The sequence below is a fragment of the Esox lucius genome, chromosome 5, assembly GCF_011004845.1.
Source record: "Esox lucius isolate fEsoLuc1 chromosome 5, fEsoLuc1.pri, whole genome shotgun sequence".
NCBI lineage: Eukaryota > Metazoa > Chordata > Actinopteri > Esociformes > Esocidae > Esox > Esox lucius.
In genome coordinates this window covers 19,112,309-19,139,496 of record NC_047573.1, presented here as the reverse complement: position 1 = coordinate 19,139,496, position 27,188 = coordinate 19,112,309, and the positions used below count along the sequence as shown (strand labels likewise).

The following is a 27,188-nucleotide window of genomic DNA, read 5'->3' as shown; positions in this document are numbered from 1 at the left end:
ATTTATCTACTGCCACTGATAACATTTAGTAAGATGTAGCAACAAAATAAAAGAGGAAGAATTGTTATTATTATTGAATAGTAACTAATGTTATTGTAATTCTAATTGTAATTCTAGTCCTGTATCCATTATTGTCACTTTTATAATGGAAAATATTAGCCACCCCTGTCCTCCCTTGAAAGACATAAATGTTTCATACTGGGAAGGGGTATCATAGCCTCGGGAAGTAGCCACCCCTGTGATTGCCTTAGCACCCCCTGACGCGGTTCTGAAAGTCCCTTTTTGCTGTGTATTATTCAGTATTTGCACTACTGCTTTGCACGTTGCTGGAAGGGCACTGTTTTCAAAGTGGTAGTTTTGTGTTACATGGTGCAGGGGTTTGTGGGTCCTGTGCTTTTCATTCTTTTCCAAGGATGTCAGATTGACCTTTCTGTAATATTTTGGGCTCATGACCTCCCACCTGCCCCTCACAAATGTAAGCCCCTGGCTGTACTCGCGAAACAAGCCTGGTGCACTAATGTTTTGCACCCACTGACCAACATATCTACCCACAGTGATGTACACACACACACTACTGCAAGTCACTCTATATAAGAGCTGCTGAATTATTTAAATGTGAATGTAACAATGTAAAACAGATGTGCTACATTTCTGCATCTTTATAACCTCTTTGTCAATATGAGAGTACCTGGGGGTCTTGGGGAAACACCATGCTTTCGCTCTGTGCACGTTGCTCTCAAGATATATTTGAACCCTTGGTAAAGAAGTGTAGAAAAGATTGGTCTCAAAATGAGACCTTTAACCTTTAATGGAGGTAAAATATTTTGAAACAGTTAATCCTTATTTTAAAAAAAATTCTCACGTGTCATAGTTAGTTGCACCCTGAGAAATTCTTATGTCAGAGAAAGATCTTATTGAAATGTGTTTCCATCAATAAACTTTATGTATGTGTCATTAGGAACTTTTAAGTGGTCGTTGAATCTTTCACTGGGTATTAATATAAGGGAACACACATGACAAACTTAGTCATCTTTTAACAAGGAGAAGGTCTGAGAACATAAATGAAATGGGAATACCCATCTCCACTATTAGCGCAATAATTAAGAAATGTAAATCAAATAAAGCTGTAGTGAACCTGCCGAGGTCATTGTTTTCCCAGAGTTGATTAAATCGGGCACACATCCGTTACTGGTGTAGATCCCCACCTCTCCCAAGCAATTAAAACATTATTTAGGTTAGAAGAAGCTAAGGAGGGGTTCCTCACAATCAGGAGCATGAATGACATTGGTCTAAGGTCAATATGAGCCTTAATTGGCTTCCAAATGTGGATTGTCTTATGTGTGATTGCTCTTGTGACTATGAAGGGACTTCTCATGGCAGACATGGGGCGTGAACACTGCCAACAGCCTAGGGCAGGCATGGGCAACTGGAGGCCCCCGGGCCGCATGCAGCCCCCACCCCCTCTTTTGTGCGGCCCTCAGATGAATTTAGAAATCATTTTTTACCTTAAATTTGTTGTAAAGTTAGTATTGGAACCAAAATATGTGTGGGAAACAAAACATGAAATAGACTTGAAATCATTTTTCCGTGTTTGCATATAAAACAGTAATTTCAGGGTCTCCGAAAGCTGTTGTGATGTCTTTCTAAATGTAGCTGAGAGTTTTCTCATGTTTGACCCATAAAACACTTGATGATACCTATTACAGAAGTCTCTGTACAAGCCAAAATATAAAAGTAGTGAAAAGAGCCAAAAAACCTGTAGCATTGAAAGGGTTAACACGTTTAATAACTCTGCAGCAAACACACTGAGTCCCGCGAGAGATGAGCAGAGAAGGAAAACGGCATGTTGATCAATATTTAAAAATTGCCCAGATATACTTTAACTATCATCAGACCTAGTGTACTTTTAATGCATTTGTTAATAATTACATATGATACATGGATGTGTGTGTGTGTGTGTTTCAAGTTAATCTGCGGACCCCTGATGACCAATACATAAATTCTTTGGCCCCCACTACCATCCAGGTTGCCCATCCCATTTCTATTCTAAGCCAGCGAGACAATTCTGGGCTGTCAATAAGACAAAATGTAGACGCAAAAATATTTACAAACCAGTATGAAAATATAAAATTTGAGAGAGAATCCTTCAATATACTATGTGTTTTATTGTCCCAGATAAACCGATTGAGAACAGAGTCCAGTTAAAAAATATAAAACAAATAGCATCTATGAACTGGATGGCTTTTGCCACTGGTCGTTTTAACAGCTTATTAGCCAGTAATAGGCTTACTAGTATCTACTAACCTACTACTTGGAATAGTCATAAGAATTGAGTAATTTCTAGTGAGACCGAAGATGAACTTTACACAGCCAAAGCTGTTTCTTTTCATGGCAAAACAACGTTAGTTTTTCTTTCATTTGTACATTGCATTGAAACATTAACTATCAATATACACTGATCAGCCATAACATTATGACCACCTGCCTAATATTGTGAAGGTCCCCCGTTTGCTGCCAAAACAGCCCTGACCCATCAACGCATGGACTCCATTAGACCTCTGAGGTGTACTGTGGTATCTGTCACCAAGACGTTAGCAGCAGATCCTTTAAGTCCTGTAAGTTGCGAGGTGGGGCCTCCATGGATCGGACTTGTTAGTCCAGCACAACCCACAGACTCTCGATTGGATTAATGTCTGGGGAATTTGGAGGCCAAGTCAACACCTTGAACTCGTTGTGTTGCTCAAATCATTCCCGAACCATTCATAACCATTGTCTAAAACGTCATGAATTGCCTCCCAGATTTATGACACAATCCCTCTCCAAAGCTACTGAGAAAAAGTAAATTATCAACAATAACATCATAAATCTGTATTTTTAATATTAGTAAAAATACGTAAAATCTACCCGCATTTGGCAATTAGCGGGGGTTAATTGTGTACGCTGGTCGCCTCCATGGCATCCCGTGTCTCCAACCACTACGCTATTTAACAACAGGTAGTCACTCACTCAATAAGAGACATTCTCTTGGCCGTCTCCGCTTACACGGTCCGGCAAAAATAGAGAAGCATCTGTCTTGGTTGGCTTTCTGGGTAGGTAATCTTGTCCCATTGGTTTGCTGTCTGTGTAGATAATCCTGTCCCATTGGTTTGCTGTCCGGATAGTTAATCCTGTCCCTGCACCTCTCTCTGAGGGATTGATAGGGAAGGAATAGGACATGGGTAGGAGGGAACACCTGCTCCACAACCGAAAAAAGATAAATGGATGCTCTTCTCTCCTGTCACAGGCACATGAATAAATCTATCATTCTTTTACACCTCATTGGGATCCTCTCCACATGTATTCATAATTCACACTGTGGAATGGTGTGCCATTACAGTATACTTTGCTATTCTCCTCCTTCTCTCTCCAATCTCAATGCTTCAATAATAAACAAATGCTAAAAGTTATTAAATCTAAATGATCTGTGTCAGCTGAATTTGCATGCCGAGTCCCTATCTATGTCGGGGATACCAACCACGCACCCTGTCCTTGACATGACAGCAGTCCTTCAGTTATTTCATCTCTTTCTATCTCTCCTCCATCCCCACTTTCACCCCCCCACCCCCCCTTTCGCCCAGTCCACCCCCCCACCCTCCGCGCGCCTCTGTCTCTGTTTTTCTCCATCTTACGAAGTCTCTCTGTCCATGTCTCCCGGTAGTCGTTGATCTTCCTGGGCTGTGTGGCGGCCGCAGGACTGGGCGTGAACCTCCTCTGCCTGGCCATCTACCTGAGCTGCCTGTGCTGCTGTCGGAAAGACGAGGAGGAGGAGAGTAAGAGGCCCAATTCATGCTGTGTCACCTGGTCTGCCGTGGCTGCCGGCCTCATCAGCTGGTGAGCAGGACTTTTTTGCAATTACTAATTGATCAATTATCTGAACAGTCTCCTCTGTGACGGAACAGTCTCCTCTGTGACGGAACAGTCTCCTCTGTGACGGAACAGTCTCCTCTGTGACGGAACAGTCTCCTCTGTGACGGAACAGTCTCCTCTGTGACGGAACAGTCTCCTCTGTGACGGAACAGTCTCCTCTGTGACGGAACAGTCTCCTCTGTGACGGAACAGTCTCCTCTGTGACGGAAGTCTGTTACTGGACAAGGGCGGTGCTCCCAAAAACAAGGCACTGGTCCTAATGTTCACAGGGTAAAGATGGATTGAAGGTGTAAGACAAGAAAGAAGTCGGCATACGTTTTGTAGAGTTAGCTGTTGAAAGTAAACATTATGAATGCATTCAGCCCTCTGCTTTCCCAACATCATTTATTTATTATTATAGTACATCAAGAAAAGTTAAATGGCATATGCTCAGTGGATTCTCTTTGATTGACGACAAAGAGCCTAGCTTGAATTTGCTTAACAACAGGACTTTTCTCTATGCCGTTTGTGCCATTCGTCAATCTGAGTCAATGTGTCATAATCCCCTTAAAACCTAGGTGGGAAAACTTGAGTGAGGCTCTGTGGTATTTCACCACTCATTTCTTCCATATGGGACTTTGCCTGCTTTAAATAAGGTCTGTGTTTCATGTGTGTTCATGCTGCCTCTGCGTTTTCATAACTGTATAAATATCTATAGGACAAGGGAACCTTTATCAATATCTTCACCAATATTTACCCAACAATTGTTTTTGTAGAGATAATTGATGCAAATATGTTAACAAACATCACTTTGTCCTGATGAGATTTGCACAAGTATCATAACACTGAGGCAGGGTTAGCTGAATGGAGACACAGACCTTATTTGAAATTTAAAAATCCCCTGTGGAAAAAATGAATGGTGGAATAATGCAAAGAGCCACACTCATGTTTCCGCTAGGTTTTAGGGGGATTATGATTCCTATTATTTTTAGTCAATAGTAGAGGACAGAGTCATCCTCACAGTGCCCTGATTAAATCTTCCATCTTGTGACAGTCATCATAGCCTACTGCTTATTGAGTTATACACACACACAGTAAGAAAGATTCTGACAGACACACACAAACATAGACACAAACCTCATTGTAGGTTTAAGTGGGGTATTGTGATCGCTATAAACACTGACAATATTAAGGCTGTGGCTGCTTTACTTTCAAATTTTCTGCATGTGTCTATAGTCTCTTCACCATGCTAGGTGCTGCTACACTCTCTTACCATTTCTGATATAGTACCTGTGGATGAACCTCCACTGTTCCAGTTTTGTTCTTACCCACCATTTTAACACAATGATGTAGCTACATTTGACACTGTAATTTTTATGGTTGGGTTGCAGTAACATAGCCTAACGTTGCCTGCCATAGAGTTTCTAAATTAGAGCAGCCACTCCATATAGTTAATCCTTTCAGTTCATTGCAGTTGGCAAAGCAGTGACTCCGTCATGAATCACTGACTCTATGCTAGGCTAAACTGCTCTGCAGCAGACTATTTGAACCACAATTATAACCCTAACTGTTGACTAATGAGTGTCTGGCCTGACACATTAGCTCAGTGATTCCTCTACTACGATATGTTTCTATGCCATGTCCAAACAACAGATTTTCAGTTAGAAGAAACTTAGTTAAATGATGCTTATATCTTCACTACATTTGACTGCATTATTTAGGCCTGTTGCCTAAAATGGAGAATGAATCAAATGTACCACTCTCAATTGTAATTATTTTATTTTGGTGCGTGCAAGCCAAAAACTCAAGAGCCTTTAAGTTCTTTAAGTTCTTGGCTCCCCGCATATTTAAACCAGGGATAAATAACACAATTGTGCTTGCAAAACAATTTAACACATAATTACTACTTTCTTTCAGAAAGACTTTCACAAAAGTTTTGGAAGAGATGAAAGGCAACCCCTTTGAAATAGGAAATATAACGTTACTTTTGTCTAATTTTGATTCGCTGAGCCTCTTTTTCTTTAATAACAAAAAGGGTGTCCACCAAAGGCACCCTATTCCCGATATATTGCACTACAACGTCTGTTGTAGGGCACAATAAATGGTTACCTTCAAAACCATTGGCTTCCTTGATAAAGATGAGAAAACATCAGGTTGTATGAAATAAACAAGATAATAGATACAAGATAACAGATAATCAATGATTGTAAATAGTATGTTCTTCAGTAATAATTTCAAGTAATCAACCAACATTTAAAATGTCTCAAATGTATAAACTTGTATTGTGAAAATTACAACATGAGCTATGTTTATTTTACCCATCATTCTTTGCTTATCTGTGTTACGTGTGCCAATAACATTGGAGATGACTGTAAGATCAGTGGGCCTCAAACGTCTGGGAACCCCCAGCTATATCATTTCTTAGATTATTCCAAAGCTTGTATTTCTGAATCAACTTGTAATTATCTTACCTTTAACTAGTTGATTCTGGTGAGCTAGTTCAGGGCAACAAAAACAAAATTGGGATGCCTGGGGGGTCCCTGGGAGAGGTTTGCGGACCACTGCTGTAGGTAGTAGGCTATCATTTGAGATGCATAGAAAGAGGCAGGAAGCCATCTGTGCTTGTAGTAATTAAGTGTCCTAGCAGCCAGTAGCTAATGTTATATTTATTGTTGGGTTTTCTTGGCTGTGGACTGTCATCAGATCTGTGGTATCTATAGCCAGTAAATAGAGTCTTTAGGAATGTTATTTCAGACCCTGGATTGTGGAGATGTGGAGGCTGCTGAATACCCTTCTCCTTTAATGCTTGTGTGAAATTAGATGAATGTCAGTTAATTGTCTCTGCCTAGAGAGTCACTCCTGTAGTAGTGGCGGATAAATACTAATCCCATTACACTGACCCTTTGTGTCTGGAGTAGATTTAGACAGCTTATGTGACAATGCTTTAAGCGTAGACTTGGCCTTTCCTCAAGTAAAGCAAATCTTGGTCAGCCAATAGCCTACAGTTATCTGAACCAATTGGTTGGTTTCGATGTTACGACGTATATTTCCAGGTAATGTTTTAATAAAATCAATTATGTCAACTTTGACCTGGGGCCAAGGCACAGCCATGGACCTTACACCTAACAAAGCAAGTTGTTTGATAATGCAGAGGTCTTTGATTTTGCTCCTAACTTTCTGCCATAGGGCAATTGGCATAGCATGAAAACACTTTTTCCCAAAAAAAACTAAAGACATTTATTTATTTTCTGTCAATTTCTTGGTTAATTCAAATGCCTGACACGCATACTTTTACACGACATCACATCCATAAAGAATGTCACAAAAGATTGTCCTCTCTAAAGTAAATATGAAAATTTTTAGCCTGAGGCTATTCATATTTTTACCCTAAGAATGTAAGCCTCATAGACTTTCGTCAGTGTTTCATTTCTCCCCAAAATGCCTGTCCATTTCCGTCACATTCGTAACACAAGTGTTGTTGTTTCGTTAACAAAGAGTGTGTTTACGTACAATAAGTAATTTTGTGCCTACACTTCCTCTATAGAGCTCTACAAATATATACATTGAAATGTTAAGTTATCCTTTAAGTAATTACTTTCAGATGTCAGATTTCTATTGCTGGAATTGCCCCATAGCTTTGGAAATACAGCTTCTTGACACTTTTTAAACAATCAGTGTCAAATATAACACAAAATGGGTGATCTGGTAATCCAGCTTTGTGTTCTTTTGACACAGCCAATTGGGTAATGTGAATTTTGGATCATTGTTTTGCAACCCCAGCCGATGTGCAAAGAGAAACTGAGTGCTCTGGGTCAAAGCACCAATGTAACCACTTTGCTTTCTCCACTGTCCAATGCCCCACATGAGTTATGAACCAGTGGTCCTTTGAGCAAACCAACAGTCATCTTTGGAGCATCATTCTGTAAAATAATTTCAAAGAAAGAAAAAGGCTTCTTCCAGGTCTCAGAGTGAATGATGTCACTGATTGAAATGCTACCGGCACACTACTTACTGACTAGCCATTTCCCAAAACCAGTGAGTCATCTTGTCTTTTTGGCAGAAGTATCCTGATGCCAATATGCATATCCCTCTTTAACCCTGCTGTAGAGAACCCGTCGCTGCCCTGTGATCTGATCATTGTTAAGGAGGACGAACACAAACACACACACACACACACACACACACACAAATAATGTGTAATAAAGTTGCAGTGGAGTTATTTTAGCCGGAGGCTGAACTTCGGATCTCTCTCTGTGAATTTTCTTTCTCTTCCAGATTGTGCGTCATCGAAATGACATTACCACAGATGTTTGCTATGTGCGTACTCCGTTAAATTAGACCTGGGGCTGTATGTATCAAGTCCACAGTGCCTTTTAGATCACAATACATGTTTTGTAGGACTGAAGGGATCGGAACCTCAGTCAGCATTTACGTCCCGTGAGCCAACCTAGTGAGTCTCTGTCTGTAAGCCAGACACTGACTAGGCACCAGACAGTAATCTGAGTTAACACTCAGAGGAGTTTGTCTGTCTTTGTCTGTCTCCCTCCAGTCCCCAACCATCATCTGTTTATGAGAAGGATTGTTCTATTTTAGACACAGTGCTTCAAAAGAGTAACTCATTTCTAAGATTGTATGATCTTAGGAAACCCGTGGCTCTAGCAGTCTAGGGTGGATGGTACAGAGACCCGTGACATAAAGCTCATGCAAAGTGGTGTAGTGTTACGTGAACAGTGGGGACAAACGACAGACAACCAAAGCTACCGTCAAACATAAAACGTTTATTATAAACACACAGTAAAGGGGTTAGGGAAAACCCCTGGACCCAAGAAATGAAATAATATGGCCAAACGCCCCTAAACTGAACTTCCTCCCTCAAGAACCACTTAGCTAACTACTAACCAATACAAAAATACACTGGGTGGTCCACTCAGTTCTAACTAGTGTTTTTAGACAAAGTTTTCCTATGGGTTGTGCATACCCAAGGGTGACTTGCTAAAAAAAACATTTCCCTGGGACACAGGGACAAACAAAACACACAGGTTGAACAAGGACTAAACAGCAAACAATTGACCAGACAACACCAAACAAAACACCACAGCAGTACATACTCACATGAAACAGGACCAAGTGAGATGTATGTGCTAAACTAACCCGGTCGCCCTAATAGTTAACAAATGTAGTGAATTAACTTGACAGTAAATAAAGTAATTGACCCTAACAACAAAGATTGTTTAAACACAGGCATAGGAAGGAGGTAGGATCCTATATGAGTGTTTGTTGCTAGGTGTTTTATTGTGTGAAGACGCCCGTCAGATAGGTTGTTACACTCCATCACTTGATTCATTGTAATAGATTAATAGGTTTCTCTCTCTGTTATTTGTCACTAAATGTGATATCATTTTTATTTTTGTAGGCCAAACATAAGTTAGGGCGTATGGTTAATGTTTCTGTCTGCCTTACTGTTATATTTTTCCTATTCGGTCATAATTTATTATCAGGTTGTGTGAGGCCTGCTCTCAGATTTCCTAATTTCTTTTTTTTGTTGACCAGTCAAATAAAACAGTATGCAGTCCTTGGCCATGGGCTTAACAAGTGGGGTTCCTCTGCTTTATTGGACCACAGGTAAGAGGAGGAAGTGGGTGTTTGTATTTCATGGTGTACTATTTACAGTCTGAACTCGATGTCCACAGCAGTTGAGATGTTTGCGCAGTAGCCTGTGTTGCTGTGGTGTGTTAGTGTGTAGAGTGGGTTGGGGTTTAACCTTGAGGTGAAATTGTCGGTCCAGAAACGGAAAGGTCAGCAGTTCAAATTCCCAGTGGAAAACCTGTCAATTAACCCTAATTGGTCCAGAAGCACTGGACATTGGTGACCCTGGTCATGATCCCTGTCCCTACTCGAGTCTCCGGGGGAAACTGTTTTGTACAAGATGCTTCCATTACAAACGTGTGCATAACAGGATATAAAGGGTCCACGACTCGTGGCTACATATACAACAGTCCGGTCAAGTACATAGCTCACACACCGGGGTAGAGCATGAGGGAGAAGAAATGTACAAGAGCGAGAACCGATATTCCGCCTACAGCTGTTTGCATGTTAGAAATGCTTAGTATTCTAGGATTGCCTTGAGTTATACAGAGAAACAGACTAGGATATTGCGTACTCCTAATTGCTAGAACTTTACAGCCGGACTGTTCAGGAAGATTTTCTGTCAGTGTTTGACGAATGTTGTTGTTGTTTTTCTGTCTATGTTCAGCCATGATGCACATTCTTATTACTTCTGACCAGGGAAGGAACATTACCCCCAGGCTGCACAACACTGTCAACAATCCCTAATGACAACCTAATCCCTGCATCACGCACTACCAATGTCCTTGTCAGAAGTAGTGCATTATGTAGAGAATGGGAAGGTGTTTGAGACTCAGATGGCCCTGTTTCACATATACACTCACCTAAAGGATTATTAGGAACACCTGTTCAATTTCTCATTAATGCAATTATCTAATCAACCAATCACATGGCAGTTGCTTCAATGCATTTAGGGGTGTGGTCCTGGTCAAGACAATCTCCTGAACTCCAAACTGAATGTCAGAATGGGAAAGAAACGGTGATTTAAGCAATTTCGAGTGTGGCATGGTTGTTGGTGCCAGACGGGCCGGTCTGAGTATTTCACAATCTGCTCAGTTACTGGGATTTTCACGCACAACCATTTCTAGGGTTTACAAAGAATGGTGTGAAAAGGGAAAAACATCCAGAATGCGGCAGTCCTGTGGGCGAAAATGCCTTGTTGATGCTAGAGTTCAGAGGAGAATGGGCCAACTGATTCAAGCTGATAGAAGAGCAACTTTGACTGAAATAACCACTCGTTACAACCGAGGTATGCAGCAAAGCATTTGTGAAGCCACAACACGCACAACCTTGAGGCGGATGGGCTACAACAGCAGAAGAACCCACTGGGTACCACTCATCTCCACTACAAATAGGGAAAAGAGGCTACAATTTTCACAAGCTCACCAAAATTGGACAGTTGAAGACTGGAAGAATGTTGCCTGGTCTGATGAGTCTCGATTTCTGTTGAGACATTCAGATGGTAGAGTCAGAATTTGGCCTAAACAGAATGAGAACATGGATCCATCATGCCTTGTTACCACTGTGCAGGCTGCTGGTGGTGGTGTAATGGTGTGGGTGATGTTTTCTTGGCACACATTAGGCCCCTTAGTGCCTAAATGCCACGGCCTACCTGAGCATTGTTTCTGACCATGTCCATCCCTTTATGATCACCATGTACCCATCCTGTGATGGCTACTTCCAGCAGGATAATGCAGCATGTCACAAAGAGCATCTTTGGGATGTGGTGGAACGGGAGCTTCGTGCCCTGGATGTGCATCCCACAAATCTCAGTCAACTGCAAGATGCTATCCTATCAATATGGGCCAACATTTCTAAAGAATGCTTTCATCACCTTGTTGAATCAATGCCACGTAGAATTAAGGCAGTTCTGAAGGCGAAAGGGGGTCAAACACAGTATTAGTATGGTGTTCCTAATAATCCTTTAGGTGAGTGTATATGTATATTAATTGTGTCCACGTTCCGACATTTGCTATTTTGTGCTTCATGTTTTGTCTTTGTTGGTTTTTACTTATAATTAATTTACTTATCTGCTGTATGTGGTTGATATTCAAAGTAGGGATATGGGGCAATGATGCTCAGGTAGGGATATGGGGCAATGATGCTCAGGTAGGGATATGGGGCAATGATGCTCAGGTAGGGATATGGTGCAATGATGCTCAGGTAGGGATATGGGGCAATGATGCTCAGGTAGGGATATGGGGCAATGATGCTCAGGTAGGGATATGGGGCAATGATGCTCAGGTAGGGATATGGGGCAATGATGCTCAGGTAGGGATATGGGACAATGATGCTCAGGTAGGGATATGGGACAATGATGCTTAGGTAGGGATATGGGGCAATGATGCTCAGGTAGGGATATGGGGCAATGATGCTCAGGTAGGGATATGGGGCAATGATGCTCAGGTAGGGATATGGGGCAATGATGCTCAGGTAGGGATATGGGGCAATGATGCTCAGGTAGGGATATGGGGCAATGATGCTCAAGTAGGGATATGGGACAATGATGCTCAGGTAGGGATATGGGACAATGATGCTCAGGTAGGGATATGGGGCAATGATGCTCAGGTAGGGATTTGGGACAGTGATGCTCAGGTAGGGATTTGGGACAATGATGCTCAGGTAGGGATATGGGGCAATGATGCTCAGGTAGGGATTTGGGGCAATGGTCAATCTCTAATCTTGCAATTTAATGGGTTATATTCATCACAGCACACCATAACATTTTACAACTCACATACGGGTATCTACAAAAGGCCATGAAAGAACCATGAATGACAACTTATGAACGTAGCCAAACACTGTCCTACAAAGATGAGCAGCTCTTGGTACTAGGTACTCTATTTTGTAATCAAATGCTGTATCTTTATTTGATCATCCTGTGTTATCAGGTGCAGTAGTAATTTAAACCTTGTAGTGTCATTGAAGGTTTCTAAGATTTTACATGTCTACTTTAAAATGTTAAACTTAATTTGCCCTTCTCAAAAAACGAATGATTAACCCTGAGTAAAATGCCTCTTAATTATTATGCATAACAGTTCACATTTCCCTGTTACTGCAGGGTTATTTTTCTGCATTAGCAAAATGGCACAAATTAAAATATGGCATGTGTACTTTGCCCTACACTCATTCATTAATCAAGCTCATTAATGTGTTCCATTGTGTGTCCCCGCTCTCGCTGTGCAGCGCCGCGGTGGGTGTGGGTTTCTATGGCAACAGTGAGACCAACGACGGGGTGTACCAGCTGACATACTCCCTTTACAACGCCAATCACACCCTGGGAGGAGTCAACAGCCTGGTAGGTGACCGAAATCTTCACTACACTTCGTAACACTACAGTACATCGTATTGCTGGCGAAGTCCCCCACACGAGGCCTAGTGGCTACAGTAGACTACTGCTGCTCCGCTACTGTATCTCTCACCTCAGTGACAATGTCTACATTCAAAGGCACCTCCACTGTGGATGGACAGTCATCACCTACTTAGATGTCATTATGTTTGATTCGAAGTTGATCAGTTGGGAAGCTTCTGCACGCAGTGGTTTCAGAAAGTATTTCAAATCTCCTTAGACATATTTTGTTACATATCCCGGCATTTTTAGAAATGTTTACAAGTAAAAAAACGGAAAGCTAAAACGTCTTGGGTCAGTGTGTGTTCAGCCCCTTTGGTAAAGCATTTCAATAATAGTAGTTAATACAGTGAGGGGGAAAAAGTATTTGATCCCCTGCAGATTTTATACATTTGCCCACAGACAAAGAAATTATCAATCTATAATTTTAATGGTAGGTTTATTTGAACAGTGAGAGACAGAATAACAACAAAAAAATCCAGAAAAAAAACGCATGTCAAAAATGTTATAAATTGATTTGCATTTTAATGAGTGAAATACGTATTTGATCCCCGGTTGGATGTACTGCCAAATTCTCTGAAACGCCTTTGGAGACAGCTTATGGTAGAGAAGGCACACCTGTGCAATAATCATGCTGTCTAATCAGCATCTTGATATGCCACACCTGTGAGGTGGATGGATTATCTCTGCAAAGGAGAAGTGCTCACTAACACAGATTTAGACAGATTTGTGAACAATGTTTGAGAGAAATAGGCCTTTTGTGTAGATAAAGAAAGTCTTAGATCTTTGAGTTCAGCTCATGATAAATGGGGGCAAAAAAATTAAGTGTTGCATTTATAATTTTGTTCAGTGTATAATGCCACCATATTTTACAATTGGTATGAGGTTATTTTGTTCAAAGACAGTGTTTTGTTTTTGCTCTGTCCAGAACACATTGTTCAAGTAGTTTTGATCATTACCGTCAGTCTTGATATTCTTTTTTGAGAAGGTTCTTTCCTCCTTAATCTGTTTCTGACAGCTGACTTGTGCACTTCGATATTAAGGCTTGTAGATCCGCAAATAAGGCTTGTAGATCCCTTTAAGTTTCCCTGGGGTTCTTAAAGACTTCTGCAAGCATCTTTTGGTCCACTTTTGGCCTGAATGTGGTTGGACAACCTGTCCTATGTAGAACCCCAGTGGTTCGGACCTTTCTCCATTTGTATGTGAGAAAGGTGGAATGATGTGCTTCAAATTACTTGGAAATGGATTGTAACCCCTCCCAGGGTCATGGGAATCAATAATCTTTCAAGTTTATCATCTTTATGGAAGGCTGGACCCTCCCAAGTTACTCTCTTTTGGTGTACCTGGTTATAATTTTTGCTATTTGATATGATGGTAAATGTAGGGGAATGGTTACATTTTCTGCATATAGAAATTGTACTTTGTTTTATTTTAATTGTATACATGGTTTTAAAGTACATTTTGTTTTGTCGGATTTGTGATATTGAGTGGTTGGAATTCAGCTACAAATCTTACCAAAAGAACATTCCAGGGGGTGTACATTTTCCACATGATTGTACAATTAGTATGGTCCCTCAGTCGAGTAGTGAACTTCATCCACATATTCAACCACAAAGACCAAATTAGGTCACAGACTGGTAGTTGGGTGGACATTTTTAACTAGTTTGAAAAGTATATTCATTTTACTGGAAATTAAGAACACTATCTCAGAAAGAAACAGACATCTTTCCTGACTCAGTTGCTGAGAAGGACAGAAACCTCTAATGGTTTTTACCTTGAGACCAAGTAATTATTCTAAAACATATTTTAATGTCTGTGATATGACAAAATTGAGGATACATCAACAGCATTATAGTTACTCAGCAATACAAACCTACTGTAAATAGCCACATTAAAGGAGGAAGCAGTTTCAGAGAATAAATCTTCTCTATATCCATAAAGGGCCTAAGCTAATACTCTAAAGAGGTTCACTTTTTGTCTTGGCTTGACATGGCTGTCTAGCAGTGATGAAAAACCAACTTAACAGAGCTTCAATCATTTTTGAAAGAGTGATGGGCCAATATTGTACAATCCAGTAATACAAACCTCTTAAAGAATGAAACTGCAGTAATTACTGCCAAAGTTGTTTCTAGCATTTATAATCAATCATTTAGTACTGTTTTATCTTTCATAAATTCCATTTGAATTTTAATGCCACTTTGTAATCCGCCAACATGTGGAAATGCTTAAAGCGTTCCTAAGGCCCTGTGGCAGAGTTACCTGATCACATGTTTTTGATGTCATTCTACATGTGTGGTCATGGTCCAAGAACCTGTCTCTATGCGTATGCTGCTTGCAATGTTCACTCTGGAACAGGGTGAAACTACACATGGCACTTGGGAAGGTTATTCCAACCAGACACTCTTCTGATGTTTTACCAGAGCCCAGATGTGTCCCTTTGTGCTGGTACGGGGAAGGTCCACAATCCAATTGAAGATGCCTTTTTGTTTTTATAGTGGAAGATTCTACAATTCCCTTGCTTAAAATAGGCCCCTTGTTCCTTCTCACACGACCCAATCCTTCTCCCTGTGCCTCAGGGGGACTGACTCAAAATCCCCATGAACAAAGAACCATCATCTCCCTTCATGTGCCCACTTTACACAGAGGCCCTTCCTTGCTATTTACAGTGTATCGGTCTCATTTTTTGCTTCAAGGGGTAAGAAGCACGGATTATGACACAGAGAGAGTCACCCAAATCCAGCTTTATACAGCAATTTCACACATTTGCCAAAGCATTTTAGGCACTCCCTTGGTAAGGCACAGGACTCACCAGGATCTTTCAGCATGGTAAATACAGTTTTTCTTCAGTGTTTGATTAAATCCTATAGGCAGAAAATAAATACAAATGTAAAATATATAACTCATCCAGCCGGCCCAGTGATTATAATCACAGTGCAGGCAGGTTTGGGGTACTGAAATATTTAGGGGTTGAAGAGCATGTTACTTCTTCCCCTGTAAAGAAAAACATCTAACACGTTCTGTCTGTATCACCAACGTATCTCAAGGCAGCTAACTTTCTCTTGAGCCCCAAAACATAATTTGTGATGCGTTGTTTTAAACATTTTATCAGACTACATAGGTTGTAGATATTTTCGTAGGTTTTTCGGAGGAAATGGATGTTTCAGCCCGCTCCAACCAAGAACATATCAATGAGTCAAATGTATTTTATAAAGCAATTTTTACAGTATCTCACTAAAGTGAGTACACCCCTCACATTTTTGCAAATACTTGATTATATCTTTTCATGTGACAACACTGAAGAAATGACACTTTGCTACAATGTAAAGTAGTGAGTGTACAGCTTGTATAACAGTGTAAATTTCCTTTTCCTTCAAAATAACTCAACACACAGCCATTAATGTCTAAACCGCTAGCCACAAAAGTGAGTACACCCCTAAGTGAAAATGTCCAAATTGGGCCCAATTAGCCATTTTCCCTCCCTGGTGTCATGTGACTCATTAGTGTTACAAGGTCTCAGGTTTGAATGGGGAGCAGGTGTGTTAAATTTGGTGTTATCGCTCTCACACTCCCTCATACTGGTCACTGGAAGTTCAACATGGCACCTCATGGAAGATCTGAAAAAAATAATTTTTGTTCTACATAAAGATGGCCTAGGCTATAAGAAGATTGCCAAGACCCTGAAACTGAGCTGCAGTACGGTGGCCAAGACCATACAGCGGTTTAACAGGACAGGTTCCTCTCAGATCGGTCTGCATGGCTGTCGTCCCAGAAGGAAGCCTCTTCTAAAGATGATGCACAAGAAAGCCCACAAACAGTTTGCTGAAGATTACTGGAACCATGTCCTGTGGTCTGATGAGACCAAGATAACTTATTTGGTTCAGATGGTGTCAAGCGTGTGTTTCGGCAACCAGGTGAGGAGTACAAAGACAAGTGTGTCCTGCCTACAGTCAAGGATGGTGGTGGGAGTGTCATGGTCTGGGGCTGCATGAGTGCTGCCGGCACTGGGGAGCTACAGTTCATTGAGGGAACCATGAATGCCAACATGTACTGTGACATACTGAAGCAGAGCATGATCCCCTCCCTTCGGAGACTGGGCCGCAGGGCAGTATTCCAACATGATAACGACCCCAAACACACCTCCAAGATGACTACTGCCTTGCTAAAGAAGCTGAGGGTAAAGGTGATGGAGTGGCCAAGCATGTCTCCAGACCTAAACCCTATTGAGCACCTGTGGGGCATCCTCAAACTCAAGGTGGAGGAGTGCAAGGTCTCTAACATCCACCAGCTCTATGATGTCATCATGGAGGAGTGGAAGAGGACTCCAGTGGCAACCTGTGAAGCTCTGGTGAACTCCATGCCCAAGAGGGTTAAGGCAGTGCTGGAAAGTAATGGTGGCCACACAAAATATTGACACTTTGGGCCCAATTTGGAAATGTTCACTTAGGGCTGTACTCACTTTTGTTGCCAGGGGACATTAATGGCTGTGCGTTGTGTTATTTTGAGGGGACAGCAAGTTTACACTGTTATACAAGCTGTACACTCACTACTTTACATTGTAGCAAAGTGTCATTTCTTCAGGGTCACATGAAAAAATATAATAAAAAATGTACATATATGTAAGGGCTGTACTCACTTTTGTGAGAGAGTGTATGTCCGCAGTTGTCAGAAAGTGCTTTTACAGATACTCAGCCTGAAACCCCAATGAGCAAGCACCAACAGTTAATTCACTGTGGCTTGGAAAAACTCCCTAATCCCCTTAGTCCCTCCCGAACATAAACTATTGCAACGTAATAACCAGGGACAATGGGGAACGGCGGATCTGGAGATGTTGTTTCCCCATCCTGAGGGGAGGCCCAGTAACTAGGTGGTGTCCTCCTCTGGGTTTGGGCTAGACGGCAGTCCTCCCAGTGGAACGTGCAACCCCCAGGCTAAACTTACCCATAGATCATTGCAGCATAGAAGCTAGGGACTGAGGCAGGGGCTGGACACTCACTACCACGTCCGAGGGGATGGGGTGGTGGTGTAGTAGCAAAGATCAAGACAGGACTGACTGACCGTAGTCCACAATAATGTAGCAGCATAATACTAGGAGCTGAACCATGGGGTCCAGGGACACTGTGGCCCTGTCCGATAGCCATGGAAACCACCAAGTTCCTGCTTTCTTGTGGGTATCTAAGCAATGTCCCACTCCCCTGGGGACTGGAGTGATTAATACGACCTCTCTGGTTTATTATGACATCACCGCCCACTATCCTCCCTCCTCATCCCCTCCCCTGCAGCGAGGCAGGAAGTGCATCATGATGAGGGTGAGACATGGATTCCAGGGAGACTTCTATGAATGTTCTCAAAGAGCAGGAATTAACCCCCCATCTGTGTTAACGGAGCAGATTATGTCCCAAGCTGGCGGTCCCTCTCATGGCCGTGACTCAGGCTGCTTGGCCAGAATATACACACACACACACACACACACACACACACACAGTTGTTTTCCCTGGGACCAGATTAAGCCTAGTCCAAGATTACATTTTAACGGAGATACTCAAATGAGCATGTCTGGGGAAACTAGCCTACAGGGTGTAGAACCAATAGTAGATTTAATTAGTATTCACCCTTCATGGACTTGAAAAAAAAAGCCAGGCAAAATGGTATTTATTTGTGATTTTATATAATGCTAAAATTGAGAATACAACTCTGCACATTTTTATTTTAACTAAAATATAGTTGCTGCATACATAAATATTTGTTGTCTTTGTTTATACCTTGCAAAATAAATATAGAATTACGTTTTTAGTTGAACAAATCCCATAAAGGGTTTCATGGACACAATAATAGAGATTTACATTGTTTTCAAATAACCCCTTCTCCTGTTTAATTCGTAAGGTCCCTTTGTCAAGTAATGAATTTAAGCACATATTCAACTACAAAGACCAGAGAGCTTTTAAAGTGTCGTGAAAAAGGTTTAGTGTTTTATTTTCCATTGTTATACTGCATTTGTTAATGTACAGTAGCTACAGTGTCTCTTAGTATTCAGCCTTGAACATTTGCACATTTTGTGTTACAGCATGAAATCTAAATAGATTTTATCAGGAGTTTGTGCCACTGATCAACACCAAACATCCATAATGTCAAAGTGAAAAATCCACTCTGCTAATTGTTCTAAATAAATTATAAATATAAAACACAAAATAATTGATTGCGTAAGTATACACCCTATTTAGGTATGCTTTTGAGAAGAAAATACCACTAACATTTATTTTGAATCATACTTTGTAATGCCATAGAAATTGTTCGAATGTCCCAGGGTGGTGAATACTTGTTCAGTCCACATCTAAGCTGGTCCTCCAGCATTACAAAGGCCTCACTGTATAGACAGACCACGCAGCCTTTCCTTTCACAATCACACACACACACACACACACACACACACACACAATCTCCCATGGCAATCTCTCTCTCACACACACACACACACACACACCAAAGTCTTCCTTCATATAATCAGCCATGAACCCAGGAAACAAAGAACTTTGAGGACCAATGGCAAAGTGTCCTGATTGGCTGCTTCAGCATTAAAGTCTCCTCTCTGACAACAATAGCCACTTTGGCTTCTGCCCCCACCAATCAGATGCCTCTTCTTCCCCCTTTTCCATGCACTCCTCAGGAGTGGGTTCACACGAAGAGCAGATTAGACTAGGAGGAGATGGAAGTGAAACACTTAAGTCCCCCGTGAAAGGAGTTGACTTCATAGTCAAAGTCAATGGCTGCTTTGTAACTTTACAGTCACCATCAGTTTTCCAAGCTTTGGTTGGGTTAGTTCATTAGATCTGGACCATATGATTGTTTAGATATCTGAATCCCATGCAGATAACCCTGCCTGGGAATCTGAATGAACAATCAGGCGCACAGTTAGAAGACATTTGTTTTAGGAAGGGTCAGAAAACGGTATGCTCCTTACTGTGTAATGGGAAAAACAGGAATCTGGAATGCTTTGTCTATTGTGTAATCTCTAAATGATATCGCATATGAACTCAGTACTTTGCAGACATTCTTCAAATAAAAACGTATATTATTTGCTAAGGCTTGGGAAGAAAGAGATTACTATTCCCTAGGTGATATGTGGAAATGCATTCTCAGCCATATAAGGGTAAAAAAAGGACAATATTGAGAGTTTGATTATCACCAGTAGGCTCCAGTCTCTCTGCAGATACTGTATGTTTGTAATGTCTGGTCAACTCCTTTCAGTGACCATGCGAGTTGATAAGGTGGCACCTACAGATGTGGGGCCAGGTTTGCCGTTATGGGCTTGTCAGAGAGCTAGGTTCTATCTAGCCCTATTTGGGAACTCACCAGTGACATAACTGGAAAAAAAATTCATCTCAAACAAACACTCATCAAAATATGTTTTGTCTGGATAGGGATTAAATATAAGTTACTTGACACTGTGTGACTAAAGACTGCTTTACTTTATAACTATTTCCAGCATAAACAAACCAATTGAGCAGGTTCAAAGGATTGGGTGCATGGAGAAAGAACATTTGATTAACTTTGAGGGGAATGAAACAGGGATTTGTTTGTAATGGGGTTGACAGGCTCTTGATTTACTCCCTGTTTGGAAGTATTTGTGAATCTATGCACCCAAATGGCATCCTGATCCCTAAAATACTCCATAGTGCTCTGCTGACATTTGGTTCACTACACCAGGAAGTAGGGTGCCCTTTTAGACCCAGTCTCTGTGTTGGGTGGCTGGTGACTGAGAGTTGTGCCTGGGTCTGGACCGGGGCCTATTACGCTTCTAGGTTTGGCTCTTGTTTCAGACCAGAGATTTCAGGAGGGCATCCCTTAGGAAATTCCGCTGCTGGCTGCTGCCTGCTGCCTCCATTGCCCATGTCATGTATACACAGACAATACTGTACTGTAGCCATAACTTTGCATTAAGTTATGGTGAGGGAAATGGGGTTAGGTTAGGGTAAAGGGATAGAAATGGTTTTAGAAACCCGTTTTCACGGGTTAAGGTCTTGATGTGCATTTGTCTTTCGATCGGTTTCTCCTGGCTCCCAAATATATCTGACCTTAGGATCTGATTTTGTATCTAAAAGCTCAGCTGTAGTCACCTTCACGTTGCACTGGTAATTAATGGGAAATATATTTTTAAGGAGGTTTCTCAAAGATTGTATGACCCCAGTGTAAGCAGCAGAGGAGGAGGAATCCATCTGTGGGTGACAGAATGGCTGCAGCACTTAAGAGCCGTGTTCTATTTCACGCCTGGGCTCATCCATTCAAATTTAATTGAAGGCACCCTCCTCTTCTCCTTTCATCCTCTCCTCCTCCTCTCCATCAAGTAGAAACAATCAGTTTGGTCAAAAGCATGGAGAAGAAGAATCAGGCATCGTGTACAGCATTGCAGTTATGCACATTGACGTTATCAGACCCAGACACAGCCATGGCTAACACTGGAGATTATTTAAATCGCCACTGATATGTGCAAGATGAGACTTTAAATTAAAGGCATTGACTTAAATATAAAGGTTAATTTATTTTTAGGTGTGCTTGCTGAAACTAAATCACAACTTAATATATATTTTCCGCTTAGCTTTTTAGTACTGCTGCATCTGTAGGACCCAAAATATGAAAGCCACTCATACCAAAACAACTTCAAAACATGCAGGGTGAATGTGCTTGAATTCATGTTTTTAACTACTAATATTTTTGACCAACTTTTTTGCTGTGTCTCAATGCATTTCAGTAGTGTTGGATTTGAACTGGGGAAGTCTGCTTTGAAGCTAGTCTGCACCTTTTAAACGAAAACAAAAAGGCCTCCAGTTCATGTAATGTCACAGCATGGGTTGAATGGTTGACCACTGCTAATTATAGCACACTCTCCTTCCAATAGTCTCGCCTTTTCATTAAAGTGTAACATTTCCCAAAATATACATACAGTGGATATAAAAAGTCTGCACACCTCAGTTAAAATGCCAGGTTCTTGTGATGTAAAAGAATGAGACAAAGATAAATCATATCAGAACTTTTTCCACCTTTAATGTGACCTATAATGTGAACAATTCAATTGAAAAATAAACTGAAATCTTTGAGGGGGAAAATAAAAAACTCACAGTAACCTGGTTGTGCACACCCTTAAACTAATACTTTGTTGAAGCATCTTTTGATTTTATTCTTTTAAATTACAAAAACCTGGCATTTTAACAGGGGTGTGTAGAATTTATATCCACTGTATATTAATGAACATTATATCAATGTAACATTGTTATGTACAGCTTCCTGTAGTCAGTCTCAGTCATCTGAAACTGTACAAAATGTAGTTTGTTTGTTTCAGGAGGTTTGTTATGCATCAAATGCTTTTTGACTGTATTTAATCTTAAGAAATGAGGATGTCGTTTTCTGTCCATTTGCATAATTGAATCTGAATGCTTTTATGAGGAAAACATAATCCTCTTGCTCCATACCTCACTTCATTCCTTCAGTTTAGTAAAGCAAACACTACACTGTCAACAGTAAAAAATTTGACAATGTTAATTCAGTTAGCTATGCACTAACTCGGGGGTACCCAAATGCAAAACTGGCCACTCTCCTATGACCCAATTTTGCTCAAACAGCATGTGATCTTAATGTGTTCTCAGAACACGGCAACCACTAATACACCCAGGACCCACTTTGTGTTGTATTGTACTTAAAGCCCTGGTTGCCCTGAAAATAAATTGGTGTAACACTTTAATGTTGGACTTAATTTGAGCAAACATGTTAATTAAACTACAGAATGTGAGCTTTTTCACTGGGGGATTTAATGGGATGGGGAATAGAAGCTGCCTGGACCCCATGGGACAAATCTAGTGTAGCTTCATATCTATTTTTTGAAAGTACATACAGTGCCCTCAAGAATTATTGGACTCCTTGGTAAAGATGGGGGGAAGCTATGTGAAAATGTTTGATTGTTGTTTATTAGCTCTAATTTACACTAACCTTTAATTGAGGTAAATGTCTTCAGTCAAAAAGCTTAATTCTTAATCTTGAAAAATTCACATTTTCCTTAAATGTTTCACGATTATCGGCACCCCAATAATTTATTAACCAAATCAAAAATGTTCCCACATTTTCATTTTTTCTAGTTAATCTTAGCCACTACAAACCATAACTGGGCACAACTTTGTTGTTAACTTTTTTTTACTTTTTGGTGAACGTTTAACGGTTAACTTCGATAACTGTTAATCAGTTATACCGCAAAAAATTTTACGGAACTTAGTGATAAACATTAACGTGAATTTTTATTATAAAATTGTTTTGCTCTAAAAACATCTAAAAACAAAAAGAGCCAAAAAATGTTCAGGTATTTGTAAGGGCTTGCATTCATTTTTTTAACTATTGTTTTTATTGTTTTTGGGTTAGCGGACTTGAGTTAACGGAAGTTAAATGTAACAGAAGTTAAGTCCAATAAGTTTGGTTTGGTGCCCAGCTCTGCTAGAAACCTTTAAGATTATCCATGACTTCCTTTTGCACGTGGTGTATAATAATGCAGTGAAACACATGCCAAACTCCCTAGCATGTGTCATCTAACACCTGAAAGTCAGAGAACACCAATAAAAAGACACACAAGGACCTTCCTAAATTAAGCAATGACTATAAAATTAAATAACTACATGGCAGAAAATAACCATCTCCACAATTAGGGAAATAATAAACTTTTGCCCCCCACATACAGTGAGTAATGGTCATGAGGTAAAAAATGGTAGTACAATCACAGTTATGCTGACAATAGCCTATTGGTTGTGGTCAAAAAGTACTGCCTCAAAGTTCTCTGTAAATATGCAGCAGTTGCACAGAATTCAAAAAGCTTCCAAGTTTCCTTTCCGGAGTAGAAATGTGCTCAACGCCAAATAGAATTACAGGGAACATTGGCCGTAACACCCAATATTTTGTCAAGTCATCAATCATTGGATAGATTCACTTCATCCTCAAATATCTCCCTAAGACCTACATAGTGTACTACTTGTGAAATGTGCTTTCCTGTTTGGGGAATCTCTTGCCATTTATGACACACAGTGGATAACAACAGAAAAACCTGGAGATGTACCTACATGGTCAGTTGAAAACCTGCAATGATGAGAATCAGACCAAATCAATATAGTCAAGCAACCAAATGGATCCAGTGACTCCCTCAGTTCTGCAGATACGATTCTCGTGCAGTCTACACAGCTCAGATTCCCAATTCCCAGCAATGATTTAATGTCCTGAGTATGGAGTTGAAATAAAGCTGTAGAAATGCGGTAGCAGATAAGATAACCATAACAACACCAGGAACATGTTGTTAATGATAACGGTCCCTTTTTGACTGCATCCCAAATTACCCCTTATTCCCTATGTAGCCCTAAAGAATGTGCTCGAAAACAGCGTACTAATTATGGATTAGGTTGCAATTTAGGGAGCATCCTCTTTTTCTCTAGGGCATGAAGGAAGGCAGGCAGGCAGGCTCGTTAGTACAAGCCACAATGGTAGGCCTCGTGGCACTGTCCCAATCATTGTAGCGTAATGTGTATGTTCTGAATCTGCCAATTCCATCCAAAAATGTCATGTCACCCTAACTGCCTGAACCAGCCCTCTGACTCGCTTTGTCCGCTTCCCCTGGTTTCTTGTCTCTTTTTTCATTTGACATTTTTTAACTCCAACTCGCATTCTTTTGTTTGCTTTCACACACACTCCGTTTCACTGATTCACTCTATATCTCGATCTGAATTCCCTTCATTTCTTAATTCCTCTCGTTCTTTCTCTGTACCACATTCCCGCTCTTCTCTATAGCCAAAGGCAGTCTGGTGAATGCGGAGCCCACAAACAGTGAATACCAAACCACCTCATTACTTCCACACCACTGTCCCCCTCCTGTTCAAACACACTAACAATATGAGTGGTCTGTACGCCAGCTGAATGCTTAATACCTGGGGCCGAATGGGTAATTGTATTACCCTTTTTAATGATCAAATACCAGGATGTCTGTGTGACTGAAAAGAAAATCCCAGTCAACAAAATGTTCTCTCCGCTAGCATGTTGTAATTAAGCAGGAAGTGAGAGGTTAATCCTTCATGTAGGCCATGAAAATAGTAGTCTGGGAAAGGGGGAGCCATTTTGCATGAAGTCCTGGTACACATTTTATGAACGTTTGACACAGTATGAGACACTATATTATTCTCTTGCTTGTTTGTTTGTGTGTTTAAATGAGGCAGTTTGAGAATCTGGTTGCTAGGCCTGATTTACTGCAGTATAATTATGCAGCTGAAGTATGTCGTAAACACTGTAGACATTTTCCACATTAGCCTAGAATTACATGAGAAATATTGTTTTAGAAACCCCCCCCCTGACGAGGGCAGAATAACAGACTAGTCCTCCCAGAAGCACCAACATCTCGTCAGCTGACACCATCCTTGTCAAGCCTGCCCTGTAATATGTGCCTCAATTCTCCTGCACCTTGGTCAAAAGCAGTGGGAATATGGAAGTGAACTGAGTATTGTGTTCTGAGACCTCTTCCCCCCCCTCCTCCTCCAGGTAACGGGCACCATGGGTGGTATGGAAAGCGGTCTAAAACAGCACCTGGCCCGGCTGGACGAGATCTTCGCTACGCGGGGAGACTATGTGCAGACGCTGCGCTTCATGCAGCAGATGGCCGACAACGTCATCAAACAGCTGCTGGGCCTTCCTGACTGGGACATAGCTAAAGTAGACTTGGCCGCCATTGCAGACCAAACCGCAAATGTGGAGTACTACAGGTATAGACCAGACCATAATTATGAGGAAAAACGATAATAGTAATAAAGAAATGTCATTCGTGAAGCACTTTACTCACACCCGGTGCTCTGAGGAATATAAGTGAATAAATCAAAATCAGCCAAGAAAGTGTCCAGATCCAGTAGGCATGAGGAAGACATGAACAAAGGTCCTGGAAAGGTTTAGCTGTGCTTTGGGAAAGGCCAGAGACTGTGCAGCCCTGACAATGACTGGAGGTGCTTTCCACAGCCAAGGAACCGCTCCTCTGATAAACCTGCGGGGTTTAGTCTGCTTTTGGGCTGAGGTAGGGAGGTTAAAGGGTGCTTCTGGGCCAGGGGTTGGGATGAGGTCAGACAGACGTCGGTGTTATGGGGAGTAAGTCGAGGTTAAACCGCACCGTTTCATATCGACCCGACTTGGAGACGAGCCTTGTGACCCGGTCAGAGCCTGTTGTTATTCCCGACAATATATCCAGTACCGTGATTGTGTTCGCCTGGATTCCTGTGTCTAAGATGACTACAGTGTTTAGGGGTCCCAGTAGAAATATCAGGAGATACAGTACCAGGAACCACACAGCCTTTCATCCTCCTGCTTCTGCTGTACTACTGTACACTGAGGGGTGGGGGAGCGATAGAGAGATAATGAGAGAGGAGACAGAGTGGGGGTTGGGGGGGGGGGGGCGGCATTGCCGTAGCTTTCAGAGCATGAAATATTCATGCATATGGATTTGAGCTCATCCATTATTAAACCATCTGGACTAGATCCGTCCCAACATGGGGCCAAGCCAGAGACCACTGACCACAACTGGAGCGCTGCTTCTGTTCCGTCTGGAGCTTCCGAGGGGGGCACTGAACACACACACAAGGACACACATGGGCAAAGAATACACACACACGGACACTTAGCCACATCTTCTACTCATACACACCTCGCAGAAATGTACATCATCAGCATTGGCCGCTGTCACGCACCCACTCACAGCCTACACCGTGTCCATTTCTACACTGTCTGACTGACCCACATCCAGTCAATCCTCCATGACATATCTGCCAAGGCAGTGAGATGTCCTGACTGTCATCAGGATGTACCGTACATGAGAGAGGGAGAAAGACCGACCGAAAGAAAAGACCATGTTATTTCTGACTGTAACTGCCCCTTCTCTCTGTGGTCTGTAGATGGCTCACCTACCTGCTGCTACTGATTCTAGATCTGGTGATTTGTCTGGCGGCGTGCCTGGGGTTGGCAAAGCAGTCTCGCTGGCTGCTCACCACGTAAGTAGCCTGCTGTCCACTGTGTGGCCACTAATTCATACAGTTGACTCTGTTGGCTACTTAGAATATTGCCATTTACAGGATTTTTTTTATTTCTGGTGATTCAAGGGAGCATTATTATATGATTCCAACTTTACACGTGACCTGCTTCTTATGTAACTTAACTTAATTAAAAATGTTCTATAATCAGAAGTCTTTCTTCTTTCCAAAAACCGGGTCTTAAATAGCTTGAATTATTTAGTTTTCAGTTTTTTATGAAGTTGTTTCAAGCGGGGTTACAGTAGAGAAGGGGG

At 41.4% G+C, this 27,188-nt stretch overlaps 1 protein-coding gene across 3 annotated transcripts in view; it reads left to right on the top strand.

Annotated features, from left to right (window-relative positions):
• ttyh2 (tweety family member 2) overlaps nucleotides 1-27,188 on the top strand; it is a 62,009-nt gene that overhangs the window by 17,438 nt on the left and 17,383 nt on the right. For all 3 annotated transcript variants that reach the window (XM_034292286.1, XM_034292287.1, XM_029120028.2), the window contains exons 2-5: nucleotides 3,698-3,870; nucleotides 12,697-12,808; nucleotides 25,406-25,626; nucleotides 26,800-26,895. In XM_034292286.1, coding sequence (XP_034148177.1) covers nucleotides 3,698-3,870; nucleotides 12,697-12,808; nucleotides 25,406-25,626; nucleotides 26,800-26,895 — 602 coding nt within the window. The remainder of the gene's footprint in view (nucleotides 1-3,697; nucleotides 3,871-12,696; nucleotides 12,809-25,405; nucleotides 25,627-26,799; nucleotides 26,896-27,188) is intronic.